Genomic DNA, 25,926 nt, shown 5'->3' on the forward strand with positions numbered 1-25,926 from the left:
CGACTGCGCGCGCTGCGCGCTAGTAGCTGCGCAGCTTGGACATGCCCAGGCTCTTGCGCCGCCGCCGCTCCGGCGGCACCGGCGTCGGCGTCGCGCTGTCGCTGTCGCGCGTCTCGTGCGTCGCGTGCGACTCCTCCGACGCCGACCGGTCCTCGGCCTTGTACACCTTCTGGCGCTGTTTTTTGCGCGCGCCGGGCAGATCCAGCGGCACGAACTTCATCGTTTTGTTGTTGTATCTAGCGTCAGCGCCGCGCACGCGTCCACCCACCCGTAGTCTATAAACAGCTCCTCGCCCGGCTTGATGTGCCGCCGCGAGAAGAACGCGATCCGGTGGATGCCGTTCACGAGCAGGATCCGCGCGTGGCAGTTGGGGTTCTGCCGCGAGTGGTTGATGAACCGCAGCTTGTTGCCGGCCTTCATCGAGTCCACGCACTGGTCTGGCGTCAGCTCTGCGCGCGCGCCCACGCACCCTTGGTCGACTCGAACAGGAACGACACGCCGCGCTTGTCGTAGATTTTGCTGTCGTCAGCCTCGCCGCGCGCGCGCGTACCCCCGCCGCTCAGCCTCGTCCTGCGAGATGAGCTCGCCCTTGTACTCGCCCAGGTACTCGTCCGGCCTCATGGGCTCGCCCACGAACAGGCCCCAGCCGGACACAATCGACCGGCCGAGGATGGTGCGCTTGCCGATGCCGCGCTGCAGGTTGACGTTGCGGCACAGCCGCTTGTCCTCGAGGATGTCGCGGTTCTTGGGGTCGAGGATGTCGTCCGCGCCGCACAGCCGGCACAGGTCCGGGTCGCACTCGCGGTTCCACTTGAAGCACGGGCACGCCGGCGTGCGGCACCGGCCGGCCGTGCACTGGCAGCCGCGCCACTGCCGCCGGCACCCCGAGCCGCACCCGCACGCCTTCTCGCACGTCACCTGGCTGAGCACGCACGGACACGTGTCGCCGCACGGCCCGTCGTGCATGCACGGGCTGACGTTGCCGCGCTTGAGGTGGTCGCCGCTGAGCGCGCAGTCGTCGGGGTACTGCAGCGGCGTCTTGCGCTTGCGCGCGGCCGCCGGCGCCGGGTAGACCGCGGTCGACGCGGGCGCGACCGCCGCCGCCCGCCGGCCCGGCACCCCGCCGTCCTCGGCCAGCCGCTGGTGGATCTCGGCGCACGGCCGGGCCAGGATCGTGGCCAGCAGGCACGCCGTGCGCGCGTTGGCGCGCATCACGCCGGCGGTCATGCGCACCATCGCGCGCTCCTCGTCCGTCCACGCCGCCGGCCGGCCCGCCGGCTTCTTGCGCTGCCGTCAGCGCCGCGCGCGCGCCACGTACCAGCAGAAAGCACTCGCGCGAGCACGCCTCGTCGTCCGGGAACATGTTCTGCGCCGCCGTCGACTTGTTGTGGTTCTTGAACTCGTGCACGTCCGCCGCCCGCGTCTCGCCGTCGGGCCCGACCGAGCTGTAGCCGGCGCCTGCGTCAGCGCGCCCGCGCGTCCACTCACTGTGCCACGGGCACTCGTGCATGCAGCAGAACGCGCACAGCAGCGACGCGTACGAGTCGATCGAGTACGGCGTCGCCTCGTCCGCCGCGCGCTCCGCGCGCTCCGCGCCCACCAGCGCCCCGTTGGGCATCAGCCCGAGGATGTCGACCACGTTCACGCCCGTGACCTCGCCGTACGCCCGGCAGAACTGCTCGACCCGGGCCGCCGCCCGCGCCTTGAGCCGCTCCGTGTGCCGCTCCAGCAGCTCCAGCCGCTTCTCGTCCACGTCGTCCTTGTCCGCGCCCGACACCCCCAGCAGCCGGCTCAGGCTCTCGCCCGTGCCGCTGTGGAAGAAGTACGACGCCAGCTGCAGCCGCGAGATCTCGCACCGGCCGATCAGCTCCCCGAACGACCGCGCCATGTACCGCGTTTCTGCGTCAGCGCGCCCGGCCGCCACGTACTCGCCAGCTGCAGCAGCTCCTGCAGGCTCCCGGTCCGGTCCTCGAAGGCCTCCTCCAGGTTCAGCCCGGCCTCTTCCTCGTTTTCGCCAAAGTACGGCAGGTACCGCAGGTACTCGTCGTCGTCCACCTGCACGTCCAGCGACAGCGGCGTGTAGTCCTTGTACAGCGGCAGCGTCTCCGTCAGCGGCAGCGCGACCGCCAGATGGCTGACGTGCTCGCGCGTGGGCGCGCTGCCCTCTTTGGCGTACGTCTGGCGTCAGCGCGGCGCCGCCGGCACTTACGTCGATCGTGAACCGCAGGCTGGTCGCGCCCGGCGCCGCCGTCGGCGTGAACTGCATGATCGAGTGCCGCCCGTGGCCGGCCGCCTGGGCCGCCAGCTGCTCGCTCATCTGCGCGGCCTTGGTCCGCGCGGCCACGAGCAGGCCCTGTTGTCAGCTCCGCCGCGCGCCCACTCACGTCCACCAGCCGCTCCTGCTTGCTCCGCAGCTCGGCCATGTACATCTTGAGGTCGCGCCGGAGCGCGTCCTCGTCAAAGTCGCCCGGGGTGGTCGCCATGGGGCGCTGCTGCCCGTACTGCCGCGTCGTGAGGTCTATCAAACAATCGTGCGGCTCGCCGTGCGGCTCGTGCGGCTCACGCATGATTCTCCCACACGCCCGCGCTGTGCTTAGGCCGCCAAATTTTTTCTACCAAACAACACGCCAGCCGTCGATTTGCCGCCACCAGCGCGCAATTCGCCGTGACCGCCCGAGACATGGCCGACAGAGGCGCGCAGACGCTGGCGCTGTGGGAGGTGAGCTGCGCGCGCTGCGGCGGCGCTGACCCAGACCGAAGAGTTCTACGGCCCCGTAACGGCCCTGGCCTTCCACGGGCCGCTGCTGCTCGTGGGCCAGGGCGTCACCGTGCGCGTGTACGAGTGGGCGAGCGGCCGGCTGGCAGCGCGCTGGCGCGTGTCGGCGCGCAACAAGGTGCACGGCATCGCAATCGGTACGTCGACGGCGGGACAAGCTGACGCAGGCCGCCGACGAGTGCTAGTCTGGGGCTCAGAATCGTTCGCGTTCATCGCGACGGACGCGCTGACGGCCGGCGGGGTGGCGGCCGAGTTCGCTGCGCACGACTGGATCATTGCGGGCGCGTGGGATCAGGCGGATCGGGCGTGCCTGTTGACGACACACAACCAGCTACTGCGGCTGGACGACGGCTGCGAGAACGTGGTGTCGGTGGTGGCGTGCGACGTGCGCTGCATCCTGTACTCGGCCACGATCGCCGTGCGCGGCGCGGACGTGCTCGTCGCGGCCGGCACGGTCTTTGGGTCGATCGTGGTCTGGAACGCGGGCGACGCGAGCGTGGTGCACGACCTGACCGGCCACGAGGGCTCGATCTTCCACGTGCAGGTGTCGGCGGACGGCCGGCACGCCGTGTCGTGCTCGGACGACCGCTCGATCCGGCTGTGGGACCTCGAGACGGGCGGCTGCGTCGCCGTCGGCTGGGGCCACCTCGCGCGCATCTGGGAGCTGCGGTTCCGCGGCGACGACGTCGTGTCGGTGTCCGAGGACTGCACGGCGCGCGTGTGGACGCGCGACGGCGACAGGCTGCGGTGCACGCAGGTGCTCGAGGGCCACACCGGCAAGAACGTGTGGGCGCTCGGGCTGGGCGGCGGCGGCGCGGTGGCCGCCACGGGCGGCGGCGACGGCCGCGTGGTGCTGTGGGACCTCGACCGCCAGGCCCGCGCGGCCGGCGGCCACGAGTGCTGGGAGTTCGCCGAGATCGCGGGGCAGGTCGGCGCCGACTGCGGCGCCATCAAGCACTACGTCGCGCTGAGCATGGCCCGGTCCGTGTTCACGACCGCCGGCGGGTACGTGCTGCTGTACGACGGCGACCGCGCGCGGTGGTCGGCCGTGCTGCACGACCCGCGGCTGTCGAGCTACAGCCAGCTGCAGGGCTGGCCGGGCACGGACTTTGCCTGCGTTGGCGACCGCGCCGGCAACGTCTTCGTGGTCGACGCCACGGGCGCGCGGCCGCCGCTGGTCGTGGCGGCCGCGCGGCCGCGCAAGGTGACCGAGCTCGTGGCCGTCCGCCACGGCGACGCGCTGTACATGCTCGTGCAGTTCGCCAACGAGGCCTCGCTGGCGGTGCACGCGGTCGCGGCGACCGCGGCCGGCTTCGAGCTGCGCGCCACGCACACGCTCGCGCTGCCGCCGACGTTCCCGATCGCGTCCGCGCTCGTGCACTCGGCCGGCGGCGTGCTCTTTGTGGGCTCGCGGTTCGGCGCGCTCGCCGTCTACGACCTGGCGGGCGGCCCCGAGCCGCACTGCTTCCGGCGGGTCGTCTCGGACGACTGCATGACGAGCATCACGCGCGTGGCCGACGGCCCCGGCGCGGCCGAGCTGCTGGTCACGTCCCGCAGCGGCTCGTACGGCATCTGCTCGGTCGAATTCGGCCGCGGCCCGCCCCGCCTCGTCCGCCGGCACGCCAACAAGATCCCCCGGGGCGGCATCGAGGGCGCGCGCGTGCACAACGGCCACGTCCTCGTCTGGGGCTTCCGCAGCAACCTGTTCTTCATCTGGGACGAGACCGAGCAGTACGAGATCATGGCCGAGGTCTGCGGCGGCCCGCACCGCCACTGGCAGCTCGTCACCGACGGCGACGACTACGCGTTCATGTACACCAAGACCCTGCAGGTGTACCGGACGCGCTCGGTCGCGACGGCGCCGTTTGCGCGCGGCATCGTCCAGAACGGCACGCACGGCCGCGAGGTCCGCGCGGTCGCCGTCAGCCCGCACGCCACCGCCGGCTACCGGCTGGTGGCCACCGGCTCCGAGGACACGTGCCTGCGGCTGTCGAAGCTGCACGCGTCCGGCGAGCTCGAGATGCTGTGCTCGCTGCGCAAACACGTCTCGGGCGTGCAGCAGGTGCTGTGGGCGCCCGCCGGCGACGTGCTGTTCTCGTCCGGCGCGCGCGAGGAGCTCTTTGCGTGGAACGTCGCCGAGGCCGCCGGCCGCTGGAACATCGTCCCTGCGGCCGCCGCGCCGCCGGCGGCCGCCGTGCCGGACCTGCGCGTCATGGACTTTGCGGTCGTGCCCGCCGGCGCCGGCCGGTTCGTCGTCCCGGCCGTGTACTCGGACTCGACCGTGAGGGTCTGGGTCTACGACGTGGCCGCGGCGTCGTTCGGCCTGGCCGCCGCCGGCCGCTACAAGACGTGCTGCATCTTCAAGACCGGCCTGGCCGTCGTCCGCGGCCGCGTGTTTGTCCTCGCCGGCAGCTCGGACGGCTTCGTGACGTGCTGGGACGTCACGGCCGCGCTCGCCGGCGCCGTCGACGTCGTCGCCGCCGGCCTCTGCGCCCGCGCCGTCGTCGCCGTCGCCGACCTGCCGCCGCCGCTCTGGTCCGTCGCCGTCCACCAGTCCAGCATCCGCGCCATGCTCCTCCTCCCCGGCGCCGTCACCGCCATCGTCACCGGCGGCGACGACAACAGCATCGCCTACACAACGGTCGCGCTCGGCGACGCCGCGCCCGCGGTCGTCTCGCGTCTGCCGAGCGCGCACGCCTCCACCGTCACGGACATTGCGCAGCTCGCGCCCGACGTCGTCGTCTCGTGCGCCGTCGACCAGCGGCTCAAGCGCTGGGCCCTCACGCCCGCCGGCCTCGTCGCCGTTGCCGACCAGTACACGGTCGTCGCCGACACCGGCTGCCTCGACACCTTCGACTTCCAGGGCCGCCGGGCGGTCGTCGCGGCCGGCGCCGGCCTGGCCGTGGCCCTCATGTAGATACTGTACATACCCTGTACCATACGGACTAATGCGAACGACGTTGTATTATGCTATGTACTACTCGGCGCGGTTGAGGTACGGCACCGTCGAGGCCTTGTTGATGGTCTCGACCACGTCCTTCTGCACGAGCGGGGTCTGGGTCAGCTAGGCCTGCGGCCGACGTACCGTGATGCTGCCCTGGACACACGACAGGTAGTTCTTGAGGGTGTTCTTGCACTGCGACGGCGCAGAGACCTCGGAATCGACGTGGTAGCAGATCATGAGCTCCTGGAAAGCTGCCGGTCAGCGGTGTTGGGGGTCGGCAGCCGCGGCCGGCACTGGCGCGCAGACAGGGCCACAGCGGCCCCGCGCAGGTCAGAGCCGGCGAGCGCGCTGAGAGCCGGCGTCGCGCAAAAAAACTCACAGGCAAAGCACTTTCCGGGGCCGCCATTGCGTCCGAATCCCGACGACATCGTGTCTGTGTTTTGTGCTGATGGGTGCTCCTGGTGTCCGGCTCGCGACGGGTCCGGCAAATCTGGGTGCGTGAACGGAGATGGTTTCGTTGCTGGGCGGACGATGGAGCGAAGAATTGACAAAGGCCCGGCGGTGATTGGCGGGCGGGCGTGTCACGACAGGGTTACCGGCGGCGGTGTGGACGGCGGAGGGCAACGGGGCCGGAATGTCACGCCGGGCGGGCAGGGGTCAGACGGCGGCGCCGGAGCCCGCGGTGTCAAACTCCCAACCCTGGGTGACACCAGGGCTGTGGAGATGCAAACACTACGCCAGAAAAAAAAATGCAAAAACGCAGCTACGACGACGACCGTCAGCAGTAACACCCTGCGGAAGCGTTATTCCGTCGATGTTCAAACGCAAGCCAGACATGGGGTTCACCGGTGAGTTGGATGGCGCGGGCGCGCGGGCGGATGGCCGTCGGCGCGCCGACGCGGGCGCGACAGATCTGACGGCAGGAACCAACAATATCCCGCTGGGCAGCCGGCGCCGGGGCGCGGACGCCCCCATGCCGGCGTACCCCCCGCCGCCGTCGCCGCCGCCGCCGCCGGGCGATGACATGCCGCCGCCGCCGCCCGGGGACGAGCCGCCGCCGCCGCCGCCGCCGCCGGGCGGGCTCTCGCTCGACGACCTGTTCACGCCGGAGATCACGGGCGAGGAGCGGCGGCGGGGCCGGTCGCCGACGCGGGACGCGGACGCGGCGCGGCGCAAGCGCAAGCGGCGCAGCCGGTGGGCGCCGGTGGAGGACAACCGGGTGGCCGAGCTGATCAGCCTGCCGATGAAGATCACGGGCAGCATGACGCCGGAGCAGGTCGAGGTAGGCACACGCGCGCGCGGCGCTGACAGCAGGCGTACGTGCTCACGCTGCGCATCGAGGAGATCTCGCAGAAGCTGCGGATCGGCGACATCATCCCCAAGGACAGCGAGCGGTAAGTGCCGCGCCGGGCGCGCTGACGCCAGGTCGCCCTCGCCGCCGCCGCAGTACGACGCCAACGGCAAGCGGATAAACACGCGCGAGTTCCGGTACCGCAAGAAGCTCGAGGACGAGCGGCACCGGCTGGTCGAGAAGGCCACCAAGACAATCCCGGACTACAAGCCGCCGGTGGACTACCGCCGGCCGCTCAAGACCCAAGAGAAGGTCTTCGTGCCCGTGAACGAGCACCCCGAGATCAACTTCAGTCCGTCCCCATTTTTCTTTTCTTTGCTGCGCGCGGCGCGCAGCGCCGCGCCGCTCCTCGTGTGAACCTCTCTAACTCTAGGGCAGTCGGACAGCTGATCGGACCGCGCGGCAACACGCTGAAAAAGATGGAGACCGAGTCGGGCGCGCGCATCGCCATCCGCGGCAAGGGCTCGGTCAAGGAGGGCAAGGGCCGGTCCGACGCGGCCTACACGTCCAGCCTCGAGGAGGACCTGCACTGCCTGGTCATCGCCGACACCGAGGAGAAGGTCCAGAAGGCCATCGACCTGATCAACAAGGTCATCAAGGCGGTACGTACCGTCGCCCGCCCCGCTGACCCCAGGCCGCCTCCATCCCCGAGGGACAGAACGAGCTCAAGCGCAACCAGCTGCGCGAGCTGGCCGCGCTCAACGGAACGCTGCGCGACGACGAGAACCAGGCCTGCCAGAACTGCGGAGAGATCGGCCACCGCAAGTACGACTGCCCGAACGCGCGCAACTACACGGCGAACATCATCTGCAGGAACTGCGGAAATGCGGGTCATTTCGCTCGGGACTGTAGGGAGCGGCCGGACCCGTACGCCCGCTACGCCAGCGCCGGTGGCGCAGGCGGCGGCGGCGGTCGTGGCGGTGGCTACGGAGGCAACCAGAACGACCAGGAGTACGAGAAGCTCATGCTCGAGCTCAACGGCCGCGAGCCCGGCGCCGGCCCGCGCATGCTCGAGGGCGGGCCACCGAGCGGCGCGCCCTCCGGACCCCGCGGCGGCGACCGCTACGACCACGGCAACGGCGGCTTCCGGCCCGACGAGCGCCAGCCGCCGTCGGGCCCGTCCGGCGGCGCGGCCCCGCCGTGGGCCCGCCGCTCACAGGGCGGCGGCGCGCCCCCGCCGTGGGCGCGCTAGACGCCCCGCTGGCTACCGGCACCGGCCGGTGCCGGCCAGGCCGGCCCAAAAAAAGGCTGCTCGATCGATCCGGCCGCCGCGCCGGCGGCGGCCAGCTCGGCGCACCACCGACGCTCCTAGTCTATAGTTTTTATGGTGTAATCTACGTTCGACGATCCACGAGCGTGCCGACCGGCCGGCGGCGGGGCACCTGGCGAGCCACCTGGCGGCCTGCCGTTGGCGACCCCGCCGGCTGGAACGGCGCCGAGCACGCGCCCAGCCCGCCGGCAGGCCGCGCTGCAGGTGCACTGCGCCCAGCAGGCGCTGGACGGCTGCCGGCCCATGTGCGCCTTGGCCGCGGACATGCAGCGGACGCATGCCGACCCCAGCGCAACGGTCTGGCCAATGCGCGTGCGTGCTCGCCCGGCTCGCCGCCTGTTGTCAACGGCCGGCCCGCGAGCCGGGGTCGCCGTCATGTGCCAGGCACGGCCCGCAGGCCGCGTCGTTGGGGCCTGCAGGCCGCGCGAGATAACCCGCGAGGCCTAGGGCCGAGCTAGCAGCTAGCGGCCGGCCGATCGAGGTCGATGCCGATCCGCGACGGCGGCCTGCACAACGGTCGTGGCCGGCCGTGGCCAGCCGCACGGCTGCCTGGTGCGGCGGCGGCAGCAGCAGTGGCCGTGCAGCCCAAGACCAGCCGACCTGCGGCCGGCGGCCGGCGGGCTGCGGCTCTTGCGGGAGCTGCGGGCACAAACGCTGGCGCAGAGTCTGCAGGGCCTGCAGCGACGCACGTCTTGCAGCCGAGGCGGCCACGGACCCATCGCGCCCGCTGGGGCCGGCAGATAGCGGGCCACGTTTTGTGGAGGCCACCTCATCTGGTTGGACTATGAAGTGTCATCGGACGCGGCGCGACGCAGTGGCCGCCGACGCATCTGGCCGCACCCAGGCTGCACGATGCCCTGCAGGCTGAGGCTGCGGTGACGCAGTGGCGTCGCCGCGCGGCGGGCGAGATAAGTCGCGGCGCGGCCGATGGCGGCGCGGGGAGGACGTGGGCTGGCGTCGACCGGCGGGCGGTGGGCGGTGGGCAGCGCGCTGATGGGGGGCGCGATCGCCAGCGGCGCGAATCGCGGCGGCGGTCGCGGCCAGAAAGACAGTCTCAGGGCGCGAGGGCGAGCCCTAAACACGGCGAGACAAGCCCTAGAGGCGGCACCAGCCACGGTGTGGCTCTGTGACGCAACCGCGGGTCAGGAAGGCGGGGCGGAGGGGTATGCAGTCGCCACGCGGGTCGGGTCGGATGGCGTGGCGGTAAGACACGGTGCATAAACGTGCTAGTGGCGCTAGGCGACGGCTGGGCGGCGGATGAGGGGGAGCGCCGCGGCCCGGCAGACGAGCAGCGATCCGGCGTGGTGGACGCAGGATCATGCAAAGTGAGACAACAGAAGCGTGGTATTTGGGGCTGAGCGTTCGCTGGAAGCATGCCGGTCGTTCCATGGCCACGGGTGAAATTAGGCTTTTCATTTTAGAATTTGGCAGGTCGAGCTTGTTTGCGACACCCAGTGCTAGGCCTAGGGCTGATCGAATGCGACAGGATTAGCGGCGCCGCGTGGGCGTGCTGCGTTGTTAGAGCGAGCGCCCATGCGGGCGCGGAGCATTGTGTCTGCGTGATACGTCTGGAACAGGGGCTATGCTGCACGAAAGGTGGCTAGACCATGACGCAGTATAGTGAGCGGGCCCTAAACACGCGCGCACGTTTGTGGAAAGCGGCGCGCCCAGGAGCCGGCCGGCCGATAGCACGCACGCGGCGGCCGCAGACGGCCTAGGATCGGCAAGCGAGCGTGCTAGCGGCGGCCGCGGCCGGAGACAACCGCCGGCGACGCGCGCGGTAGCGGACGGGCCGCGGGGCGGGCGGCGACGGCGGCCGCGGCCAGGGGCCGATGCCGGCGCAGGCGGCCGTGCGGCCGGGCGCGGGCGGCAGCGCGGTGGCGGCGTACGGGACGGGCGCGCCGCCGCGGCCGCCGCCGTATCTCGGGCGGATCCGAGCCGGGTCCGTGCAGGTCCGTGACGGGTCCGCGACGGGTCCGCCATGGGTCCGCGAGTCCGCGCGAGGACCGGACGGGTCCGGCGTTCCTGGCGGCTCTGCGGGCCCGCCAGCGTCTGCCCGGACCCGCTCACGCGGGCTGACCCCTCGCGCGGCGCCTCTTTGGCGCGTCTTTGGCGCGCCATGGCGGCCCTACGAGCGTCCGGCCGGACCCGTTGTCGGCGCCAGCGCCGCACCAGCGTTGCGCCAGCGCGGAGGCGTTGCCACGAGGGCGCGGCCAAGCACCCCTCGCCGGCCTACGCCAGACGCCTGCGGCGCCCGCCCACCAGCGCCGGCGGCCTCTGACGTCCGTTGCCGGCCTGCAGGCCGTCTGCAGGCCGCTGCGGGCCGTCTGCAGCCATGACTGCTGTTGACGACAGCGATGGACGCCCTCCCCGCCTTGCCGCTTTCGTCGATGATGTGTTTCACCTTATCGACCGGCCCGGTGGCTCGACACACTAGTACTATGTCATCCGCATAACCTGCATGTGCTCTAGAATAAATTGTAGGTCCGGACTAGCGCGACACTGCCCGGTCGAGTAGCACTAGATGCCCGTCTCCACTAGCGCATTCGTGTTGAGACGCCCACGAGACGCGCTAGCTGCTCGGGGCGCGCCAAGTGGTGTGCCTGCCTGCTTTGCGCTCGCTGCGCCCCTCTAGCCGCTTCCAGCGCTTCGCAGCCGCATTTCAGCCAGGAGCATCAAATTCTTTCCTTCGCAGAGTCTTCCTCAGCCTTTCCTCTCCTGGTAATTCCCAAACAACTAAATTGCACTACATCATCCCTCCTTCCTCACGTCCCCTCGCTGGGCGCCGTACGCAGCGCCCGTATAAATATTTTATTAATATCCCTCAGACGGTTACACCCTACACTGCAATACCCAGAGATTCTAATATTCCTGCCGAGCTAGCCCTCGAACTGTCCGCGGCCAGTAATATATTAGGCAGCCATCGCTGGATAGTGTTTAGTCTGGAAGCCCGGCCAGCAGCACGCAGACGCGTTCTTGTCGGACAAGCTGCTTGGTACGAACGCCCGATAGCTTCGCTTCCCAGGCCGCCCGGCTCATATATATTCACACGCCCTCCGCCTCGACCCCGCTGCTGCTGCACCGTCCTGCCTGTTCCCTCTTGACTCTCTGCCGACCATGTGCCGCGACACCTACTACAGCTACACGGCCTGCCGACACAAGACGTACATCGGCCGGACACGTTGCAAGATCGGCCGCGACTTCATCGGCGCGTGCAGCGACATACACAGCGAGTTTGTGCCGGACGGCGCACGCTGCGACGACTGCCTGCGGACTTATGTCCGCCAGAAATACGGCGATCGCTCGTCGTCCGCTGCCGGCGCTGCCGGCGCGCCTGCGCCGGCGCAGGCCGCCGCCGCGGCCACCAAGCAGCCGTCGGGCGCGCGGATCCCCAAGTCGAGCTCGTCGCGGCGGGTGCCGCTGTTCAGCAGTAAGAAGTGAGCCGCCGCGCAGGAACGCGGGGCTGCCAGGAACCGAAAGTTTGCATGGCCTGCCACCCCCACTCCGGCCACGCGCTCGCCCGGCCCCTCGAACCTTATACCCAACCGACGCCGGCCGACGTCTCGCGTGCGGCGCACAGATGTCGGCCCGCGAATCGGCCCCCGGATCGGCCCCGCGACGAGTCGGACCACGTGTCCGGCGGCCCGTCGCTTGCATCTAGACCGGTTTTTGCTGTTGGCGTTTAAAGCATTGTACGACCACCGCTCACGCATATTCATAGACGTGGCTACTTAATTTCTCATGATTGCATTCCTGTATTACTAGGCTGGCTTCGCTGTAAATTTTTGTATACGAATACATCTCCCGACTACGATACAACAAGAGTCACTAGCCCGGGCGGCGGCGGCATCGGCATCGCTCTGTTGGCGCCAGCGGCGGAGGTTTAGGCGTGCCGCGTGCCGATAAGGTGCATGCGCATGTCCGCATAACCCGCCGCGGCCGGGGCACGCCATCTGTTCTGGGCTGCACCCGTGCAGCGGGCGACAGCGTGCGGAGCCGCGACTGGCTGGGCCGTCTAGTGCGCCGAAGCGGGCCAAATGAGTTCTCGTCTGGTCTATCGTACATGTACCAAAAAGAAGAAATTAAAATAAATTAGCCCTCGTGGCACGCTGGTGCCACATTGGGCCCGCTGCACCTGCCAGGGGCCGGGTGCCAGCGTCCGGCGGGTGCAGGCGCGAGCGCAGGCGCCGGGGCGCCTTGCCGGCGCCACGGCCGGGGGCTGGGTCGCCACCGCGGCCGCCGTTGGCGGGCGCGGCTAGGCAAAGTGGATGCCGACCTGGTGAAACGCGTAGAGCAGCTTGAGGAAGTCGGCCTCGTCGCACTTGCCGGCGCGCTTCTCGCCCAGGCCCGTCTCGGTTAGGACCTTCTCGACGAGTTCCTTGACGAGGTCCTTGCCGTCTTTGCCGTCGGGCATGATGACGTCGTTCTGCGCGCAGTACGTGCGGTAGTTGCGCTCGAGAATGTCCAGGATCGCCGTAGACTTGAAACCGGCCGAGATGGTCTTGTTCTTGCGCACGAAACAGATGCGCAGCAGGCCGTCCCACTCCTCAAAGTCGATCGGCGGCCGCGGGTTCTTGGGCTCGATGCGCACGACCGACGACTCGACCTGGGGCGGCGGCCGGAAGTTGTTCTTGCCGACCTTCATGATGTGCGTGACGTGCGCCCACATCTGCACGTTGACGCTCAGCCGGCAGTACAGGCTGTCGCCGGGCCGCGCGACCAGCCGCATGGCGAACTCGCGCTGGAACATGAGCACCGACACCCGCGGCGGCCGCGGCAGGTTCAGCAGCTTGAACACCAGCGGCGACGAGATCTGGTAGGGCGTGTTGGAGATGCAGATGTCGTGGTACGGCAGCTCGGCCTTGATCACGTCGCCCAGGATCACCTCGAGCTTCTTCTGCTCGGGCTTGCCCTGCACACGCTTGGTCACCTCGGCGGCCATGCGCGGGTCCATCTCGACTGCGATCACCTTGCGGGCGCGCTCGAGAATCTTGACCGTCAGGTTGCCTGTGCCGGGGCCGACCTCGAGCACGACGTCCGACGGCTTGACCTCGGCCTTGTCGACGATGCCCTGCGCGATCATGGGGTTCTTGAGCAGATGCTGGCCCAGCCCGGTGTTCATCTTGAACAGGTTGAGCCGCTCGGCCGTGCTGGCCGTGCCCTTGCTGCCGGCCTTGCTGGCCGGGCTGCCGTACGGCGACGCGCCGCCGGCGGGCTTCTTTGCGCTGGCGACCTTGCCCATTGTGTGCCGGGCAGGAGCGCAGACGGGGGGGATCGGGGGGTATCCGTCGGTGTTTGGTAGCCGTCCGACCGCTTGGTCGTGTACGGGCCGCTGTGCGGGCGACCGTTCGAGCCGCGTGGGGGTACCTGCTTGGTAGCGTGAGCTAGCCGGAAGAGTCGCTGATCGGCCGTGTCCCGGTCTGCTGGGTCGGCGTCGTACGTGAGAATGTTTGGTAGGCCTCTGATCCGCCGCTTTGACGCTGCACGACGAAAAAAAAAATTTGGCAAAAGTTGGGAGTTCGGCGGGCGGTGCCGCGGCGTTGATGCACTTGTGCGCCGCCGCCGAAAAATCTCAGCGGCCAGACTTCCGTTCGCACCGGCGGCACAAGCGACGCAGAGCGACGTACCACGCGGAATCCACACCATGTTTGCGCCGCGACGGGACTTTCTCAACGAGCAGGCGCCCGACAACTACGTGCCCGGTCTGGGCCGCGGCGCAACCGGGTTCACGACGCGATCGGACATCGGTCCGGCCAAGGAGGGCCCGACAGAGGATGCGATCAAGGCCGCGCTGGCCAAGCGCGCGGAGCAGCTCAAGAACGGCGACGACGACGACGACGACGGCCGGTTCGAGGACAACGACAACGAGGAGGGCCTGTTTGCGTCCGGCACGTACGACGAGGACGATGAGGAGGCCGACCGGATCTACCGCGAGGTGGACGCCAAGATGGACCTGCGGCGGCGGGCGCGGCGCGAAGCGCGCGAGAAGCGCGAGCAGGAGGAGTACGAGCTCAAGAACCCGAAGATCTCGAAGCAGTTCGCGGACCTCAAGCGCGCGCTGTCGACGGTGACGGACGAGGAGTGGGCGGCGATCCCGGACGTGGGCGACCTGACGGGCAAGAACCGGCGGTCGCGCAAGATGATGCAGCAGCAGCAGCGGTTCTACGCCGTGCCGGACTCGGTCATGTCGGGCGCGCGCGACCAGGCGGCGACGGACGCGGCCGCGGCGGACGAGACGGACGGGACGGCGACCGAGACCAGCGGGATCCTGACGGACTTCCGGCAGATCTCGTCCGCGCGCGACAAGATGCTGGGCATGAAGCTGGACCAGGCGGGCACCGAGTCGGTCGTGCGCGGCGGGACCGCGTCCGTGGCGGGCACGTCGACGTCGATCGACCCCAAGGGCTACCTGACGTCGCTGTCGAACAGCATCATCAAGAGCGACACCGAGATCGGCGACATCCAGAAGGCGCGGATGCTGCTCGAGTCGGTGATCAAGACGAACCCGAAGCACGCGCCGGGGTGGATCGCGGCCGCGCGGCTGGAGGAGATCGCGCAGAAGCCGGCGACGGCGCGCAAGCTGGTCCAGCAGGGCTGCGACAACTGCCCGACGAACGAGGACGTGTGGCTGGAGAACATGCGGCTGAACACGCCGGCGCACGCGCGCATCATTGTGGCCAAGGCGGTCAAGTTCATCCCCAAGAGCGTCAAGCTGTGGCTCGAGGCCATGGCGCTCGAGACCGAGCCGCGCGCCAAGAAGTCGATCGTGCGCAAGGCGCTCGAGAACATCCCGCAGAGCGTCACGCTCTGGAAGGAGGCCGTCAACCTCGAGACGGACGAGGCGGACGCGCGGATCATGCTCGCGCGCGCGGTCGAGCTCGTGCCGCTGTCGGTCGAGCTGTGGCTGGCGCTGGCCCGGCTCGAGACGGACGAGAACGCGCGCAAGGTGCTCAACAAGGCGCGGCAGGCCGTGCGCACGTCGTACGAGATCTGGGTGGCCGCCGCGCGGCTCGAGGAGCAGGCCGGCAACGTCGGCCGCATCGACGTGATCATGAAGCGCGGCGTGGCCGAGCTGCAGCGGCACGGCGGCCTGCTCGAGCGCGAGCAGTGGCTGACCGAGGCCGAGAAGTGCGAGGAGGAGGGCGCCGTGCTCACGTGCCAGGCCATCGTGCGCGTCACGCTCGGCCAGGGCCTCGAGAACGAGGACGACGCCGAGAAGGTCGACGTGTGGATGGACGACGCGCGCGGCGCGATCGCGCGCGGGTCGTACGGCACGGCGCGCGCCATCTACGCGTACGTGCTGCGCGTGGCCAACAGCACGGCCGCCTGGCGCGCCGCCGCCGAGCTCGAGCGGTTCCACGGCACCAAGGACGCGCTGTTCGAGGTCCTCGACAAGGCCGTCGAGGCGTCGCCGCAGTCTGAGGACCTGTGGCTGCTCTACGCGCGCGAGAAGTCGGCGTCGGGCGACGTCGACGGCGCGCGCGCGTCGCTCGGCCGCGCGTTCGAGTTCAACCCCAACAACGAGAACATCTGGCTGACGGCGGTCGACCTCGAGGTCGACAGCCGCGAGTACGCGCGCGCGCGCGTGCTCCTGGCGCGCGCCCGCCAGGAGGCCAAGACCGAGCGCGTGTGGATCAAGTCGGTCGTGCTCGAGCGCCAGCTCGGCGCGGCCGAGAACGCCCTCCAGCTGCTCGCCGCCGCCCTCCAGGCGTTCCCGGCCTCGGCCAAGCTGCACATGATGAAGGGCCAGATCTACGAGGCCGAGGCCAAGGTGCCCCAGGCCCGCGAGGCCTACCTCGGCGGCACCAAGGTCGCCCCGCGCAGCGTGCCGCTCTGGGTCCTGCTCGCCCGCCTCGAGGAGGCCCACGGCTCGGTCGTCCGCTGCCGGTCCGTCCTCGAGCGCGCCGCGCTCGTCAACGCCCGCAACGAGACCATCTGGCTCGAGCGCATCCGCGTCGAGGTCCGCGCCAAGAACGAGGCCCAGGCCAAGATCCTCTGCGCCAAGGCCCTCCAGGAGTGCCCGGCCTCGGGCCGGCTCTGGGCCGAGTCCATCTGGATGGAGCCGCGCACGCAGCGCAAGGCGCGCTTCGTCGACGCCCTGCGCAAGTGCGAGGGCGACCCCACCCTCGTCGTCGCCGTCGCCCGGCTGTTCTGGGCCGAGCGCAAGCCCGACAAGGCCCGCAGCTGGTTCGAGCGCGGCATCAAGGCCGACGCCGACGTCGGCGACTCGTGGGCCTGGTTCTACAAGTTCCTCGGCCAGTACGGCTCCGCCGACGACCGCGCCAGCCTGCGCGACCAGTTCCTCGTCACCGACCCCAAGCACGGCGAGGTCTGGGCGCGCGTCCGCAAGGACGTGCGCAACTTCGGCAAGACCCGCGCCGAGCTGCTCGAGCTGGCCGCGGCCGAGCTGCGCTGATGTACGATAGACACTAACTGTACACTACTCCAGCCCGTCCGAGTCGTCCGCGTCGCCGTCCCACTCGAGGGACTCGGCCCGGCGCTGGACGTCGGCCAGCCCAGACACCTCCGCGACAAACGCGGGCTCGTTGAGCGCGCGCCGCACAAACGCCCACCCGTCCGCCGCCCACCCGTCGACCACCGCCGGCGAGCACGCCGAGCAGCACGAGTAGCTCTGGCCGGTCATCTTGAGCGTGCTGAACCCGCCCAGGTACCCGCGGATCTGGTGCGGCAGCTCGCTCAGCACCGTCTCGGCCCCGGCCGGCGCCGCCGCGCCCAGCTCGTGCTGCACGACCGACACGAGCAGCTCGGCCGCGGCGCCGCTGGCCAGCAGCGCCGCGCCCGGCCGCGTGACCGTGCACATCTGGTCGAGCGAGCGGTCGGTGAGCGAGTCGGTGGGCGCGACGACGTCGTTGCAGAAGTAGCAGCCCAGCCGGGCCGCGCCCTGGCTCGGCACGCCGTGCCGCATCACCAGGTACGAGTCGAACCCGAGCGCCGCGTTGATCACGAGCTTGTTGCGCGCCGCGCCGATCAGCGTGGGCAGCCAGCGCGCCTCGCGCGAGTCCATCAGCAGGAAGACCGCGTCGTGCCCGTCGATCAGCTCGACCAGCTGGTCGTGCTCGGCGCGCTGGCGCTCCTCGGCCGTGACCGGGTGGCCGGCCATGGCCACCGACAGCATGTGCCCGTGCGCGTCGACGCCGGGGTAGATCTTGCGGAGCGCCTCGGCCGCGGTCGCGGCCTTGGGCCGCCCGCCGTCGACGCAGTCGTCAAACACAAACAGCGGCTGCCGGACGGGGTTCGAGAACGCGACCGTGCCGTTGTCGACGAACGTGACCGTGCGCACGCCCCAGCCGACGAGCGCGCGCGCCACGTAGCTGCCGAGCGTGCCGGCGCCGAGCAGCAGGCACCGCGTGTGCTTGATGCGGTCCAGGTCCAGCGACGGCACCAGCCGCCACCGCATGAGCTTCAGGTTGAGGTCGACGGCCTGGTCCATCAGCCGCCGGGGGTCCATCAGCGGCGCCAGGTCCGACACCTTCGGCGTCAGCTTGTTGGCCGCGTTGCGCTCCCAGCCCGTCACCCGCAGCGGCACCGCCTGCCCGTGGGCGAGCGCCAGCCAGCGCGACCGCGTGCGCGACCCGGCGTCGTCCCGCAGGCACAGCACGTCGACCGCGGCCGCGCCGCGCGCGGCCGCAAACGCCAGCAGGTTGCGCAGCGGCCACCCGGGATGGTCGCCTTTGGCCGGGTCGACGAAGCCCACGCGCAGCCGCCCGGCCTCCACGCCGGCCGACGCCAGCGGCGCCACCGCGCCGTCCGCGCCGACCGCGAAGAACCCGCGCTGCCGCGCGTCCGCGGGGCGCCACCCGTAGTAGCTCTCGACGACGGCCTCGGCCGCCGGCACCGGCCCGGCCGGCCCGGCCGCCCACTCCGAGTGCACCGCCGGAAACGCGAACCAGTAGTAGAACCTGTACTTCTTGAGGTCCGAGAACGACAGCACCACAAAGCTCGCCAGCACGGCGGGATCGCCGCCGGCGGCGCCCGTCTTGAGCGCCTCGTCGAGCTGCCGTCAGCGTCGCCGCGCCCGCACGTACCTCGCCGCCACGCCGCGCCAGCAGCGCGTTCTTGTCGTACCGCTTGAACTCCTCCAGCGTGTTGACGTTCACCAGCACACCCGCGGCGGCCACGTCGCCGTCGCCGCCCTCAAACGACGCCCGCGACACGTCCATGATCGCCGGGCCGCCCGCCGAAACCGCGTACGAGCCCGTCAGCGGCACGTCCGCGGTGTCCAGCCGAGACACGTCCAGCTTGTGAGCCGACAGCGCATGGAAGAACGTCGGGTCGGCGTGCGACTGGAACGGCACAAACTGCAGAGCCATTTCGTGGTAGAGTTGCGGACAGCGCGCGGGCGGTCAAGTCCCAACGCCGCCGCACGGCGTGCGGCGCACGTGACGGCCGCCTGCCCGCAGGCACCACCTCGACGGAGCCGCTGGAGGCTGGCGCGTGGCTGTGCGTGGCTGCTCTGCGGGCAGTGCCACGAGCACAGCCACGCACGAGCCCCGGCGGCGACTCCGAGGGTGGCTGCCCTGGGCAGGTGCTCGTAGCAGTGCACTGCCACTAGAGACGGTACATCAGCCACGCACAAGCCTCCGGCGGCGACTCCGTCGAGGTGGCTGCCCTGCGGGCAGGCTGCACGTAGCCGCACTGCTCTAAGAGTCGGAACCTCAGCCACGCACGAGCCTCCGGCGGCGACTCCGTCGAGGGTGGCTGCCCTGCGGGCAGGTGCTCGTAGCAGCGCACTGCCACTGGAGATGGTACTCCAGCCACGCACGAGCCTCCGGCGGCGACTCCGTCGAGGGTGGCTGCCCTGCGGGCAGGCGAGTCGGAACCTCAGCCACGCACAAGCCTCCGGCGGCGACTCCGTCAGTGGCTACCCTGCGGGCAGGCGGGCACAGCCACATACTAGCCTCCGGCGCTCCGTTGAGGGTGGCTGCTCTGCGGCAGATTACACGTATCAAGCAACCGCATGACTGCGGCTGGCAGCAAGACCCACAGTCTAGAAGCACAGCCACGCACGAGCCTCCGGCGCGACCTCAGGTGGCTTGTCTGCGAGCAGTTACACAGATCAAGCGATCGACCGGAGGACCGCCGGACTCCAGCCACGCACGGCCTCTGGCGGTGGCTGCCTCCTCCGCGAGCTCCTCTGCCCGTAGGGCAGCCACCCTCGACGGAGTCGCCGCCGGAGGCTCGTGCGTGGTGTGGCACCCTGCCCGCAGGGCAGCCACCCCGACGGAGTCGCCGCCGGAGGCTCGTGCGTGGCTGAGGTTCCGACTCGCCTGCCCGCAGGGCAGCCACCCTCGACGGAGTCGCCGCCGGAGGCTCGTGCGTGTGCGCGTGGCGCGTCCGAGCCGCACGGAGTGCGGCGCGAGTCACGTGATAGTTGCATAAAGGGCCGCGCTCGCCAGCCGGCCCGGCATGGACGCCCTCGACGAAGAGGCCGAGACGCTCGAGGCGATCTACCCCGGATGTTTCGTGCAGGAGTCGTCGCGGATCTACGTGCTGCGGCCAGACGAGCTCGACGTGGCGGTGCAGCTGTCGTTTCCGTCGGCGTACCCCGAGACCGCGCCGCGGGTGCTGTCGGCGTGGCGGCGCCCCGGGTCGCCGTCGCGGGCGCTGGCTGCGGCGGCCGAGGCAGCGCTGGCCGCGGCTTTTCGTCCCGGAGAAGTGTGTGTGTTTGAGCTGGTGGAGGCGCTGCGGGAGCAGGCCGACGCCGGGGAGGCGGACCCTGCTGATGAGCCCGCAGAGTCGCGGCGCGACACCGCCGAGCCCGAGGAGCTGGCCTGGACCGTGTCGGAGGTCGTGACAGACCGCAAGTCGCGGTTCGTGGCGCGCGCGATCGCGGTTGAGTCGCCCGCGGACGCGCTGGCCAAGCTGGCCGTGCTCAAGACCGACAAGCACATCGCGCGCGCCACACACAACATGACGGCCTGGCGCATCCGCCGGGCAGGCACGGACGTGACGTACCAGGGTGCGTGGGCGCGCGGGCGCGGGCGTGCTGACCGCAGACTGCGACGACGACGGCGAGAGCGCTGCCGGCGGCCGGCTGCTGCATCTCCTGACGGTAAGTGCCCTGCGGGCGCGCTGACGCCAGCTCATGGTACGTATCCGCGCGGGCGCGCTGACCCCAGGACGTCTGGGACGTCATGGTCGTCGTCACCCGCTGGTACGGCGGCGTGCACCTCGGCCCGGACCGGTTCAAGCACATCAACGTCGTCGCGCGCGACGCGCTCGTGCGCGGCGGCTGGGTCGCCGACGGCAAGCCCAAGAAAAAGTAGTGTAATATACATATCATACATCAGCGCCGCGGCTTCTTGCGCTGCGCAACGCCCTCGCCGGACGGCCGCTTGGTCCCGCGCGGCTTGGCCGCGGCGCCCGAGCCCGAGATCGAGTGCGCCTGCCGCGCGTTCTTCATGTGCGCGTCGTCCTGCCGCCGCTCCTTGGTCCGCCGCTCGGGCTCGTCGTCGGACGACGGCTCGGCCTCCTCGGCGGGCTCGGCCTCGACTCGCTTGAACGACCCGAAGCCCTGTCGGCCGGCGATCTCGGCTTCCTCGTCGTCCCCGCCGTCGATCTCGTGGAAGCCGACGCCGGTCACGAACTGGACTGGCGCGGCCTGGCTGTCGTCGTCGGCCGGTGGCAGCGTCCATTTGGACTCGTGGTCGATCTGCTTTTGCTGCTCTTCGAGCTCGGCCTCGCGCTGCTTGGACTGGGCGTGGCGCATGAACTGCTGTTAGCGATGTGCAAGCGGCGGCGGCGTGGCGGCGGCCGGCGGCGTGGCGGCGGCCGGCGGCGTGGCGGCGGCTATATGGCGGCTATATGGCGGCTATATGGTGGCCGCAGGCGGCGACATGCGACGACAGGCTGCGGTGACATGCAACGACAGGCCGCGGCAACATGCCGCGCGCGGCTATATGCAGGACACTGCCAGCGTAGATCAAGCCGCCCGCAGCCATGCGGCTGTATGCGGCACCACGACGGCGGCTATGTGTGCGGCTATGCGTGCGGCAATGTGGCAGCGGCTATATGGCAGCGGCTATATGCGATTCGCGCGCGCCTCCGGCCCTGCGCGCCAGCTCTCTGTCTGCCAAGCGTCCATCGCCTTGCCGCCCTGCCGCCTTGCCGCCGCCGCGCCGTCCGTGGCCGCCGCGCCGGCTCTGCCGTTTCCTCGCACCGCAGCCTCCAGCCTCCACGCGTCTGCTCTCACCTTCATCCCCAGCAGCTTCGTCGACAGGTTCTTGGGCGACTCGGCCTGATCCGAGTTCCGGCCGAGGCCCTGGATCGCGCCCTCCTTTTTCCGCTGCGACATGATGTGTCCTGGCGATCCGCCGCGTGAGCGTCCTCAAAATTTTTGCGGTGGACGCTACGAAACATCACGAACGAACGACGCAGCGATCGCAGCGGCCTTGCCACGGCTCGAATCAGGTACGTCCGCCACACCAGCAATCGTCGCCGGCAGCGGCATCCTGCAGCCGGCGACAGCCCGGCGCCGGCGGCCGCCGGCGGCCGGCGCGCCCTCCCGCAATCGCCCGCCAGCTAACAAACAGATCATATGGCCAGCTCGCCATTCACGCCGCAGCCGCAGGGCGGCTCGCCGCGGTCGCCGCAGGCCGCGTCGTCGCCCGTGCCGTACTCGCAGTCGCCGTTCAAGTCGCTCTTCACGGGCCCCGACGCGGGCTCGCCGCTGGCGCGTGACAGACGCGACGACCGCGGGCCGGCGTCCAGTCCGGCGTCGTCGCTGCGGTACGAGACGCCGCTGCGGTACGAGCCGGCTGCCAGCCCCGCCAGCGCCATGCGCTCGCCCGCCACGCCCCGCCGCGACGAGGCGTTCCCGTTCGCGTCCGTCTCGGCGACGACGCCCGCCACGCCGGCCGACGTCCCGACCGGATCGTGGAAGCACCCCTCGCTGGACGCGGTGCAGCGGCGCGGGGCCGCGCGCGAGTTCACGCAGGCCACGTCGCGGCGCATGGTGCTCAACGCGGTCTCGTGGATCGCGTTCCACGTGGGCAGCCGGGCGCTGGCCAGTCTGGCGTGGATGCAGGAGCTCTACGCGGCCAACGAGATCTTCTCGCGCAACCTGCACTACGCCGGCGTCGCCCTGCAGATGCTCTTTCTGTGGAACATCATCGACGGCCTGATCAAGCTCGCGCGGCCCCAGGACAGGTTCGAGGACCTGCCGCTGACGCCGAGCCAGCGCAAGCTGCTCGGGCTCAACCCGGACGTGGTCCCGTCCAAGCCGGTCACGCCCATGACGCCGCCCAAGTACGTCAAGACGTCGCCGCAGGCGCGGTCCTCGCCCCGCGCGTCGCCGCTGCTCAAGAAGAAGCCGCTGCCGACCGAGCTGGGCGGGACGCCGGTGCGGACGCCGGTCGCGGCCATCAAGGCCACGCCGTCGTCCGACAAGCGCTCGTCGCCGCTGGCGGGCTCGCCGCTCGCCGGCACGCCGCTGGCCTCGTCCGGCCTCACGCCGTCCGGCCGGTACCTCTACATGACCGACTCGCCGCTGTCGTCGCCGTCCGTCCGCCGCAAACGCTAGCTTTAGCAATCTATTGTCATATGTACATCGTCCGGCGCGCGGCCGCGCCGCCTAGTCGTCCCGCAGGTAGTACAGCTTGGCCTTGTGCACGCGCTTGCGCGGCACGCCGTCCAGCCGAATGCTCTTGATCTTGGGCGAGAACAGCGCGAAGCGCATCTCGACGCCCAGCCGCGTAATCTCGGACCGCACCACAAAGTTCGTGTCCAGGCCCGACCGCCGGATGGCAATCAGCGTACCCGAGAACGGCGCGGTCGCGGGCTCGTTCGAGAACACGGTGATGCTGCTGCCGGGCTTGATGGCCGCCTTGTTGCGCCGGCTGAAGATCTCGCGCCGCCAGCCCTCGGGGTCGTACTTCTCGTACAGCTTGTCCGAGATGGCCTCCTTCGGGTTCTTGCCGGCCGGAATCAGCGACGGCTTCGCCGTCGGCACCGCCAGTCGCTTGCCTGCGCCTGCTGTCAGCGCGCCCGGCGCTCGCACTTACGCTCCGCGGGCATCTTGAACCCGGCGCTCTGCATGACCTGGGCCACCGCCGGCCGAGCCGCGGCCGGTGCCGGCCGGCCGAGAGCCGCCGCACGCACGCCCACCGCCGTCAGCGTCTTGCCGCACGCGAAGAAGCTCATCCTGTTGAGGGTCGGTGTCGCCGTCGAGTGTGGAAAACTTTTCGTCGGGCGCTCCGCTACGCTTGCGCTGCAAGTGCACTGCGTTTGCTGTGTACATGTCACGTGATCACACCGCCGCCCGCTCGCTCGGCGTCCGTGCGCGCGCCGCGCGCGACGCGGCCGCGGCCGCCGACGTGGCAGTGCTGCGTGGCTCGGGCTCGGCCGCGTGGCTCGCGCCCACACCCGCCGGTCGGCTGCAGGTGCGGGTCGCCGCCAGCCGCGCCCGCGTGGCCGCCGCCCGCATAGCCGCGTTCCGGACCGCGTCCGCCGCGAAGCGGACCCGCGCGCGGCTGCTGGACGCGGTGGCCGCCACCGCGGCCGCCGCGGCCGGGCCACACGCCTTGGCGTGCGCCATGCGGCCGGACGGCTGGCCCTCGTGCCGCAGCACTGACCGGATCGAGCTGTCGGCGGCGGGCGGCTCGTCTGGCTTGGCCGCGGCCGCGGCGAACGCGGACGCGTGCTTGGCGGCTGGCAGGCTCGCGCTCGCGCTGGGCGTTGGCGACACCGGCGGCGGCGACGGCGACTGGCCGAGCGCCGGCAGGTCCAGGCCAAAGCTGCAGGCGAAGCTGCTGCAGGCGGCCGACATGGCCGCCGGAGACGCGACGCGGGCGACCGGCGGGTCGCGTGCCGGCTTTTCCGGCGGGTCGGCCGGGTCGGTCTGCGCCGGGTCGGCCTGCGCCGGGTCGGTTGCCGACGGGTCAACCACCGGGTCCGCCGCCGAGACGCGATCCGGGTCGGCGTGCGCCGGGTCGACCACCGGGTCGGCTGCCGCGCCGGCCGGGTCGCCGGCCGGGTCGCCCGCCGGAGCGACCGTTTCGGGCGCTCCGGCCGTGGGGGCGTCTTCTGTGCGACTCACGCGCCCCGTGCGCTCTTGGCCTGCCGCAGGCCCGTTCCTAGCCGCCGTCGTCGTCCGTCTCTGGCCCGTCCGGTCCGCTGCCAGCGCGCTCGGCGCCGACAGCCGGCGGTAGTCGCCGCGGGCCGGCCGCGACGTCTTGCGGCCCTGCCGCGGCGTCCGCGGCGTCCGCAGCGACCGCATCGACCGCGGGGCCGACCGCGTCGACCGCAGGCTGACCAGCGACGCCGTCCTGTTCGCGCACGGCCGCGGCGCGGCCGCCGGCGGCTCGCTCGGCGGCGCCGGCCACGGCCCCGACGACTCCGCCGCCGCCCGCGCCGCGCGCCGCCGGGCTCGCGCTGCCCGGGCCCGCCGAAACACCTCGACCAGTCTGTGGAGCCGGATCGCGCGCGCCAGCGCGGCGCCCAGCCGGGCCGCGGCCGACCGCCTCGGCCGCGGGCCCTGGCCGGCGCGCGGTGCCCCTGTTCGCGAGCTTGTCCTACTCGCCCGGCGCGTCTTCATCGTAGCAGAGGTGCAGTGGCCTGCGTGCGTGCTGTGGCCGGCTGCATCTGCACGCCGGCCGCCGGCCGCAGTGGATCGTGCCCGCCGTTGCAGACACGACTGCAGCGGGTGTGACGTACGCTAGCCGTGCCACCATTAAAGCGCTGCGTCTTCCTGCTTGGTAGCCACCGCACGACCACCACCACATGAGCGCCGACCCTCCCGACCCCGGCCTGCTGGCCGAGCAGCTGACCATGAAGGACTTCATCTACATGTCGCTGGCGGTGACCATCCGCGACGGGCGCCAGTTCGAGGGCCGATTGCTGTGTACAGATCAGGTGAGTGCATTGGGGTCGGGCCCGCGGCCGTCACGGATAAACAATGCCGCGGCCGCGCGTGACTGCGGCCGTGCGGCTGCGCACGCGGACCCGGCGCCCTGGATCCGGCGCGCTGGATCCGGCCGCACGCGCGCCCGCCGCCGGCCGCCGGCGGCGGCCGCGGCGCCGTGGGGGGCCTGTCTACCTCTAGACGCAGCTCTGACCGCAGGACTGCAACGTCATCCTCGAGGACGCCTACGAGCGCCTGCCGCCCAACGTGCGCTCGCGCCGCCAGCTGGCCGCCTACGGCGAGCGCCGCTCAATTGGCCTCATCGTCGTCCCGGGCCGCGAAATCACGAGCATCGACGCGGCCACGGGCGAGCTCCAGGCCCGCGCGCGCCTCCGCGCCGGCATCGTCTGACGCGGCATAGCATGGTGGAGAAATGCATTCTATGGTACATGTACGAGTCGTATATACATCCGTGCGGCTGGCACGCCTGTGCCGCCGCACGCCGTAGCGGCGTCGCGGCCGATGCCGCACGGCGTGCGGCTCCTGCCGAAGGCAGCTACTCTCGACGGAGTCGCCGCCGGAGGCTCGCCAACCGGCCACGCATCGAGCCTCCGGCGGCGGCGCCCGCGGGGGGGGGGGGCCCGCGGGCCCGGGCCCCCCCGGGGACAGGGCGGACGGCAACGGCCGGGGGGGCGGGCGGCGCTATGACGCACCCCCAGCGGCG

General features: G+C 70.8%; 13 protein-coding genes across 13 annotated transcripts; 6 read left to right on the forward strand and 7 right to left on the reverse strand.

Moving 5' to 3' along the window:
• Positions 1–19: 19 nt before the first annotated feature.
• V1510DRAFT_404071 (uncharacterized protein) lies at positions 20–2,483 on the reverse strand (the record flags this gene model as incomplete). Its single annotated transcript, XM_066932209.1, has 9 exons — positions 20–236; positions 269–437; positions 470–519; positions 551–1,287; positions 1,319–1,458; positions 1,489–1,899; positions 1,929–2,178; positions 2,210–2,353; positions 2,385–2,483. 9 exons carry the CDS (start codon positions 2,481–2,483, stop codon positions 20–22), a joined length of 2,217 nt encoding a protein of 738 aa, XP_066787939.1.
• A 197-nt stretch (positions 2,484–2,680) lies between these two features.
• On the forward strand, positions 2,681–5,928 carry V1510DRAFT_437474 (uncharacterized protein; the record flags this gene model as incomplete). The annotated part of the gene is made up of 2 exons (XM_066935581.1): positions 2,681–2,719; positions 2,754–5,928. 2 exons carry the CDS (start codon positions 2,681–2,683, stop codon positions 5,691–5,693), a joined length of 2,979 nt encoding a protein of 992 aa, XP_066787940.1. The 3' UTR covers positions 5,694–5,928.
• V1510DRAFT_419732 (uncharacterized protein) lies at positions 5,648–6,269 on the reverse strand. The gene is made up of 3 exons (XM_066934340.1): positions 6,100–6,269; positions 5,862–5,971; positions 5,648–5,831 (listed from the first exon to the last, which is right to left on the reverse strand). Exons 1-3 carry the CDS (start codon positions 6,146–6,148, stop codon positions 5,754–5,756), a joined length of 237 nt encoding a protein of 78 aa, XP_066787941.1. The 5' UTR covers positions 6,149–6,269; the 3' UTR covers positions 5,648–5,753.
• A 621-nt stretch (positions 6,270–6,890) lies between these two features.
• Positions 6,891–8,422, forward strand: V1510DRAFT_419736 (uncharacterized protein). Its single transcript, XM_066934341.1, has 5 exons — positions 6,891–7,002; positions 7,035–7,114; positions 7,146–7,363; positions 7,450–7,673; positions 7,706–8,422. The coding sequence occupies exons 1-5, from the start codon at positions 6,964–6,966 to the stop codon at positions 8,261–8,263; spliced, it is 1,119 nt and encodes a 372-aa protein (XP_066787942.1). The 5' UTR covers positions 6,891–6,963; the 3' UTR covers positions 8,264–8,422.
• Positions 8,423–11,128: 2,706 nt separating this feature from the next.
• V1510DRAFT_419740 (uncharacterized protein) lies at positions 11,129–12,157 on the reverse strand. Its single transcript, XM_066934342.1, has one exon. The coding sequence runs from the start codon at positions 11,996–11,998 to the stop codon at positions 11,387–11,389; it is 612 nt and encodes a 203-aa protein (XP_066787943.1). The 5' UTR covers positions 11,999–12,157; the 3' UTR covers positions 11,129–11,386.
• A 394-nt stretch (positions 12,158–12,551) lies between these two features.
• Positions 12,552–13,814, reverse strand: V1510DRAFT_419743 (S-adenosyl-L-methionine-dependent methyltransferase). Its single transcript, XM_066934343.1, has one exon. It carries the CDS (start codon positions 13,581–13,583, stop codon positions 12,597–12,599), a length of 987 nt encoding a protein of 328 aa, XP_066787944.1. The 5' UTR covers positions 13,584–13,814; the 3' UTR covers positions 12,552–12,596.
• A 171-nt stretch (positions 13,815–13,985) lies between these two features.
• On the forward strand, positions 13,986–16,757 carry V1510DRAFT_367534 (PRP1 splicing factor, N-terminal-domain-containing protein; the record flags this gene model as incomplete). The annotated part of the gene is made up of 1 exon (XM_066931306.1): positions 13,986–16,757. One exon carries the CDS (start codon positions 13,986–13,988, stop codon positions 16,755–16,757), a length of 2,772 nt encoding a protein of 923 aa, XP_066787945.1.
• V1510DRAFT_419745 (putative autophagy ubiquitin-activating enzyme ApgG) lies at positions 16,657–18,167 on the reverse strand. Its single transcript, XM_066934344.1, has one exon. It carries the CDS (start codon positions 17,808–17,810, stop codon positions 16,782–16,784), a length of 1,029 nt encoding a protein of 342 aa, XP_066787946.1. The 5' UTR covers positions 17,811–18,167; the 3' UTR covers positions 16,657–16,781.
• Positions 18,168–19,611: 1,444 nt separating this feature from the next.
• On the forward strand, positions 19,612–20,652 carry V1510DRAFT_419750 (ribosomal protein S5 domain 2-type protein). The gene is made up of 4 exons (XM_066934345.1): positions 19,612–20,321; positions 20,359–20,414; positions 20,445–20,450; positions 20,482–20,652. The coding sequence occupies exons 1-4, from the start codon at positions 19,769–19,771 to the stop codon at positions 20,626–20,628; spliced, it is 762 nt and encodes a 253-aa protein (XP_066787947.1). The 5' UTR covers positions 19,612–19,768; the 3' UTR covers positions 20,629–20,652.
• Positions 20,649–21,071, reverse strand: V1510DRAFT_407741 (uncharacterized protein; the record flags this gene model as incomplete). Its single annotated transcript, XM_066932421.1, has 1 exon — positions 20,649–21,071. The coding sequence occupies one exon, from the start codon at positions 21,069–21,071 to the stop codon at positions 20,649–20,651; it is 423 nt and encodes a 140-aa protein (XP_066787948.1).
• A 539-nt stretch (positions 21,072–21,610) lies between these two features.
• V1510DRAFT_419753 (nuclear pore complex component-domain-containing protein) lies at positions 21,611–22,960 on the forward strand. Its single transcript, XM_066934346.1, has 3 exons — positions 21,611–21,772; positions 21,895–22,062; positions 22,198–22,960. The coding sequence occupies exons 1-3, from the start codon at positions 21,655–21,657 to the stop codon at positions 22,881–22,883; spliced, it is 972 nt and encodes a 323-aa protein (XP_066787949.1). The 5' UTR covers positions 21,611–21,654; the 3' UTR covers positions 22,884–22,960.
• V1510DRAFT_396792 (mitochondrial 54S ribosomal protein bL19m) lies at positions 22,881–23,584 on the reverse strand. The gene is made up of 2 exons (XM_066931895.1): positions 23,365–23,584; positions 22,881–23,332 (listed from the first exon to the last, which is right to left on the reverse strand). The coding sequence occupies exons 1-2, from the start codon at positions 23,501–23,503 to the stop codon at positions 22,935–22,937; spliced, it is 537 nt and encodes a 178-aa protein (XP_066787950.1). The 5' UTR covers positions 23,504–23,584; the 3' UTR covers positions 22,881–22,934.
• A 1,227-nt stretch (positions 23,585–24,811) lies between these two features.
• On the forward strand, positions 24,812–25,656 carry V1510DRAFT_419757 (uncharacterized protein). The gene is made up of 2 exons (XM_066934347.1): positions 24,812–25,213; positions 25,422–25,656. The coding sequence occupies exons 1-2, from the start codon at positions 25,082–25,084 to the stop codon at positions 25,611–25,613; spliced, it is 324 nt and encodes a 107-aa protein (XP_066787951.1). The 5' UTR covers positions 24,812–25,081; the 3' UTR covers positions 25,614–25,656.
• The last annotated feature ends 270 nt before the right edge of the window (positions 25,657–25,926 follow it).

Source organism: Dipodascopsis tothii (assembly GCF_038497935.1).
Source record: "Dipodascopsis tothii strain CBS 759.85 unplaced genomic scaffold V1510scaffold_23, whole genome shotgun sequence".
NCBI lineage: Eukaryota > Fungi > Ascomycota > Lipomycetes > Lipomycetales > Lipomycetaceae > Neoaidaea > Neoaidaea tothii.

Excerpts from the sequence above, each read along its gene's own strand:
- V1510DRAFT_419732 (XM_066934340.1), bottom strand. The coding sequence starts at position 6,148 with ATGTCGTCGGGATTCGGACGCAATGGCGGCCCCGGAAAGTGCTTTGCC. Across the intron at positions 5,972-6,099 it reads CCCCGGAAAGTGCTTTGCCT|CTTTCCAGGAGCTCATGATC; the intron begins GTGAGTTTTTTT and ends GCTGACCGGCAG. Across the intron at positions 5,832-5,861 it reads GTGTCCAGGGCAGCATCACG|ACCCCGCTCGTGCAGAAGGA; the intron begins GTACGTCGGCCG and ends TAGCTGACCCAG.
- V1510DRAFT_419745 (XM_066934344.1), bottom strand. The coding sequence starts at position 17,810 with ATGGACCCCCGGCGGCTGATGGACCAGGCCGTCGACCTCAACCTGAAG.
- V1510DRAFT_419736 (XM_066934341.1), top strand. The coding sequence starts at position 6,964 with ATGAAGATCACGGGCAGCATGACGCCGGAGCAGGTCGAG. Across the intron at positions 7,003-7,034 it reads TGACGCCGGAGCAGGTCGAG|GCGTACGTGCTCACGCTGCG; the intron begins GTAGGCACACGC and ends CGCTGACAGCAG. Across the intron at positions 7,674-7,705 it reads TCAACAAGGTCATCAAGGCG|GCCGCCTCCATCCCCGAGGG; the intron begins GTACGTACCGTC and ends CGCTGACCCCAG.
- V1510DRAFT_419750 (XM_066934345.1), top strand. The coding sequence starts at position 19,769 with ATGGACGCCCTCGACGAAGAGGCCGAGACGCTCGAGGCGATCTACCCC. Across the intron at positions 20,322-20,358 it reads CACGGACGTGACGTACCAGG|ACTGCGACGACGACGGCGAG; the intron begins GTGCGTGGGCGC and ends TGCTGACCGCAG.
- V1510DRAFT_419740 (XM_066934342.1), bottom strand. The coding sequence starts at position 11,998 with ATGCAAGCGACGGGCCGCCGGACACGTGGTCCGACTCGTCGCGGGGCC.
- V1510DRAFT_396792 (XM_066931895.1), bottom strand. The coding sequence starts at position 23,503 with ATGAGCTTCTTCGCGTGCGGCAAGACGCTGACGGCGGTGGGCGTGCGT. Across the intron at positions 23,333-23,364 it reads GTTCAAGATGCCCGCGGAGC|GCGCAGGCAAGCGACTGGCG; the intron begins GTAAGTGCGAGC and ends CGCTGACAGCAG.
- V1510DRAFT_419753 (XM_066934346.1), top strand. The coding sequence starts at position 21,655 with ATGATGTGTCCTGGCGATCCGCCGCGTGAGCGTCCTCAAAATTTTTGC. Across the intron at positions 21,773-21,894 it reads CTTGCCACGGCTCGAATCAG|ATCATATGGCCAGCTCGCCA; the intron begins GTACGTCCGCCA and ends GCTAACAAACAG. Across the intron at positions 22,063-22,197 it reads CAGACGCGACGACCGCGGGC|CGACGACGCCCGCCACGCCG; the intron begins CGGCGTCCAGTC and ends CGTCCGTCTCGG.
- V1510DRAFT_419757 (XM_066934347.1), top strand. The coding sequence starts at position 25,082 with ATGAGCGCCGACCCTCCCGACCCCGGCCTGCTGGCCGAGCAGCTGACC. Across the intron at positions 25,214-25,421 it reads GATTGCTGTGTACAGATCAG|GACTGCAACGTCATCCTCGA; the intron begins GTGAGTGCATTG and ends CTCTGACCGCAG.
- V1510DRAFT_419743 (XM_066934343.1), bottom strand. The coding sequence starts at position 13,583 with ATGGGCAAGGTCGCCAGCGCAAAGAAGCCCGCCGGCGGCGCGTCGCCG.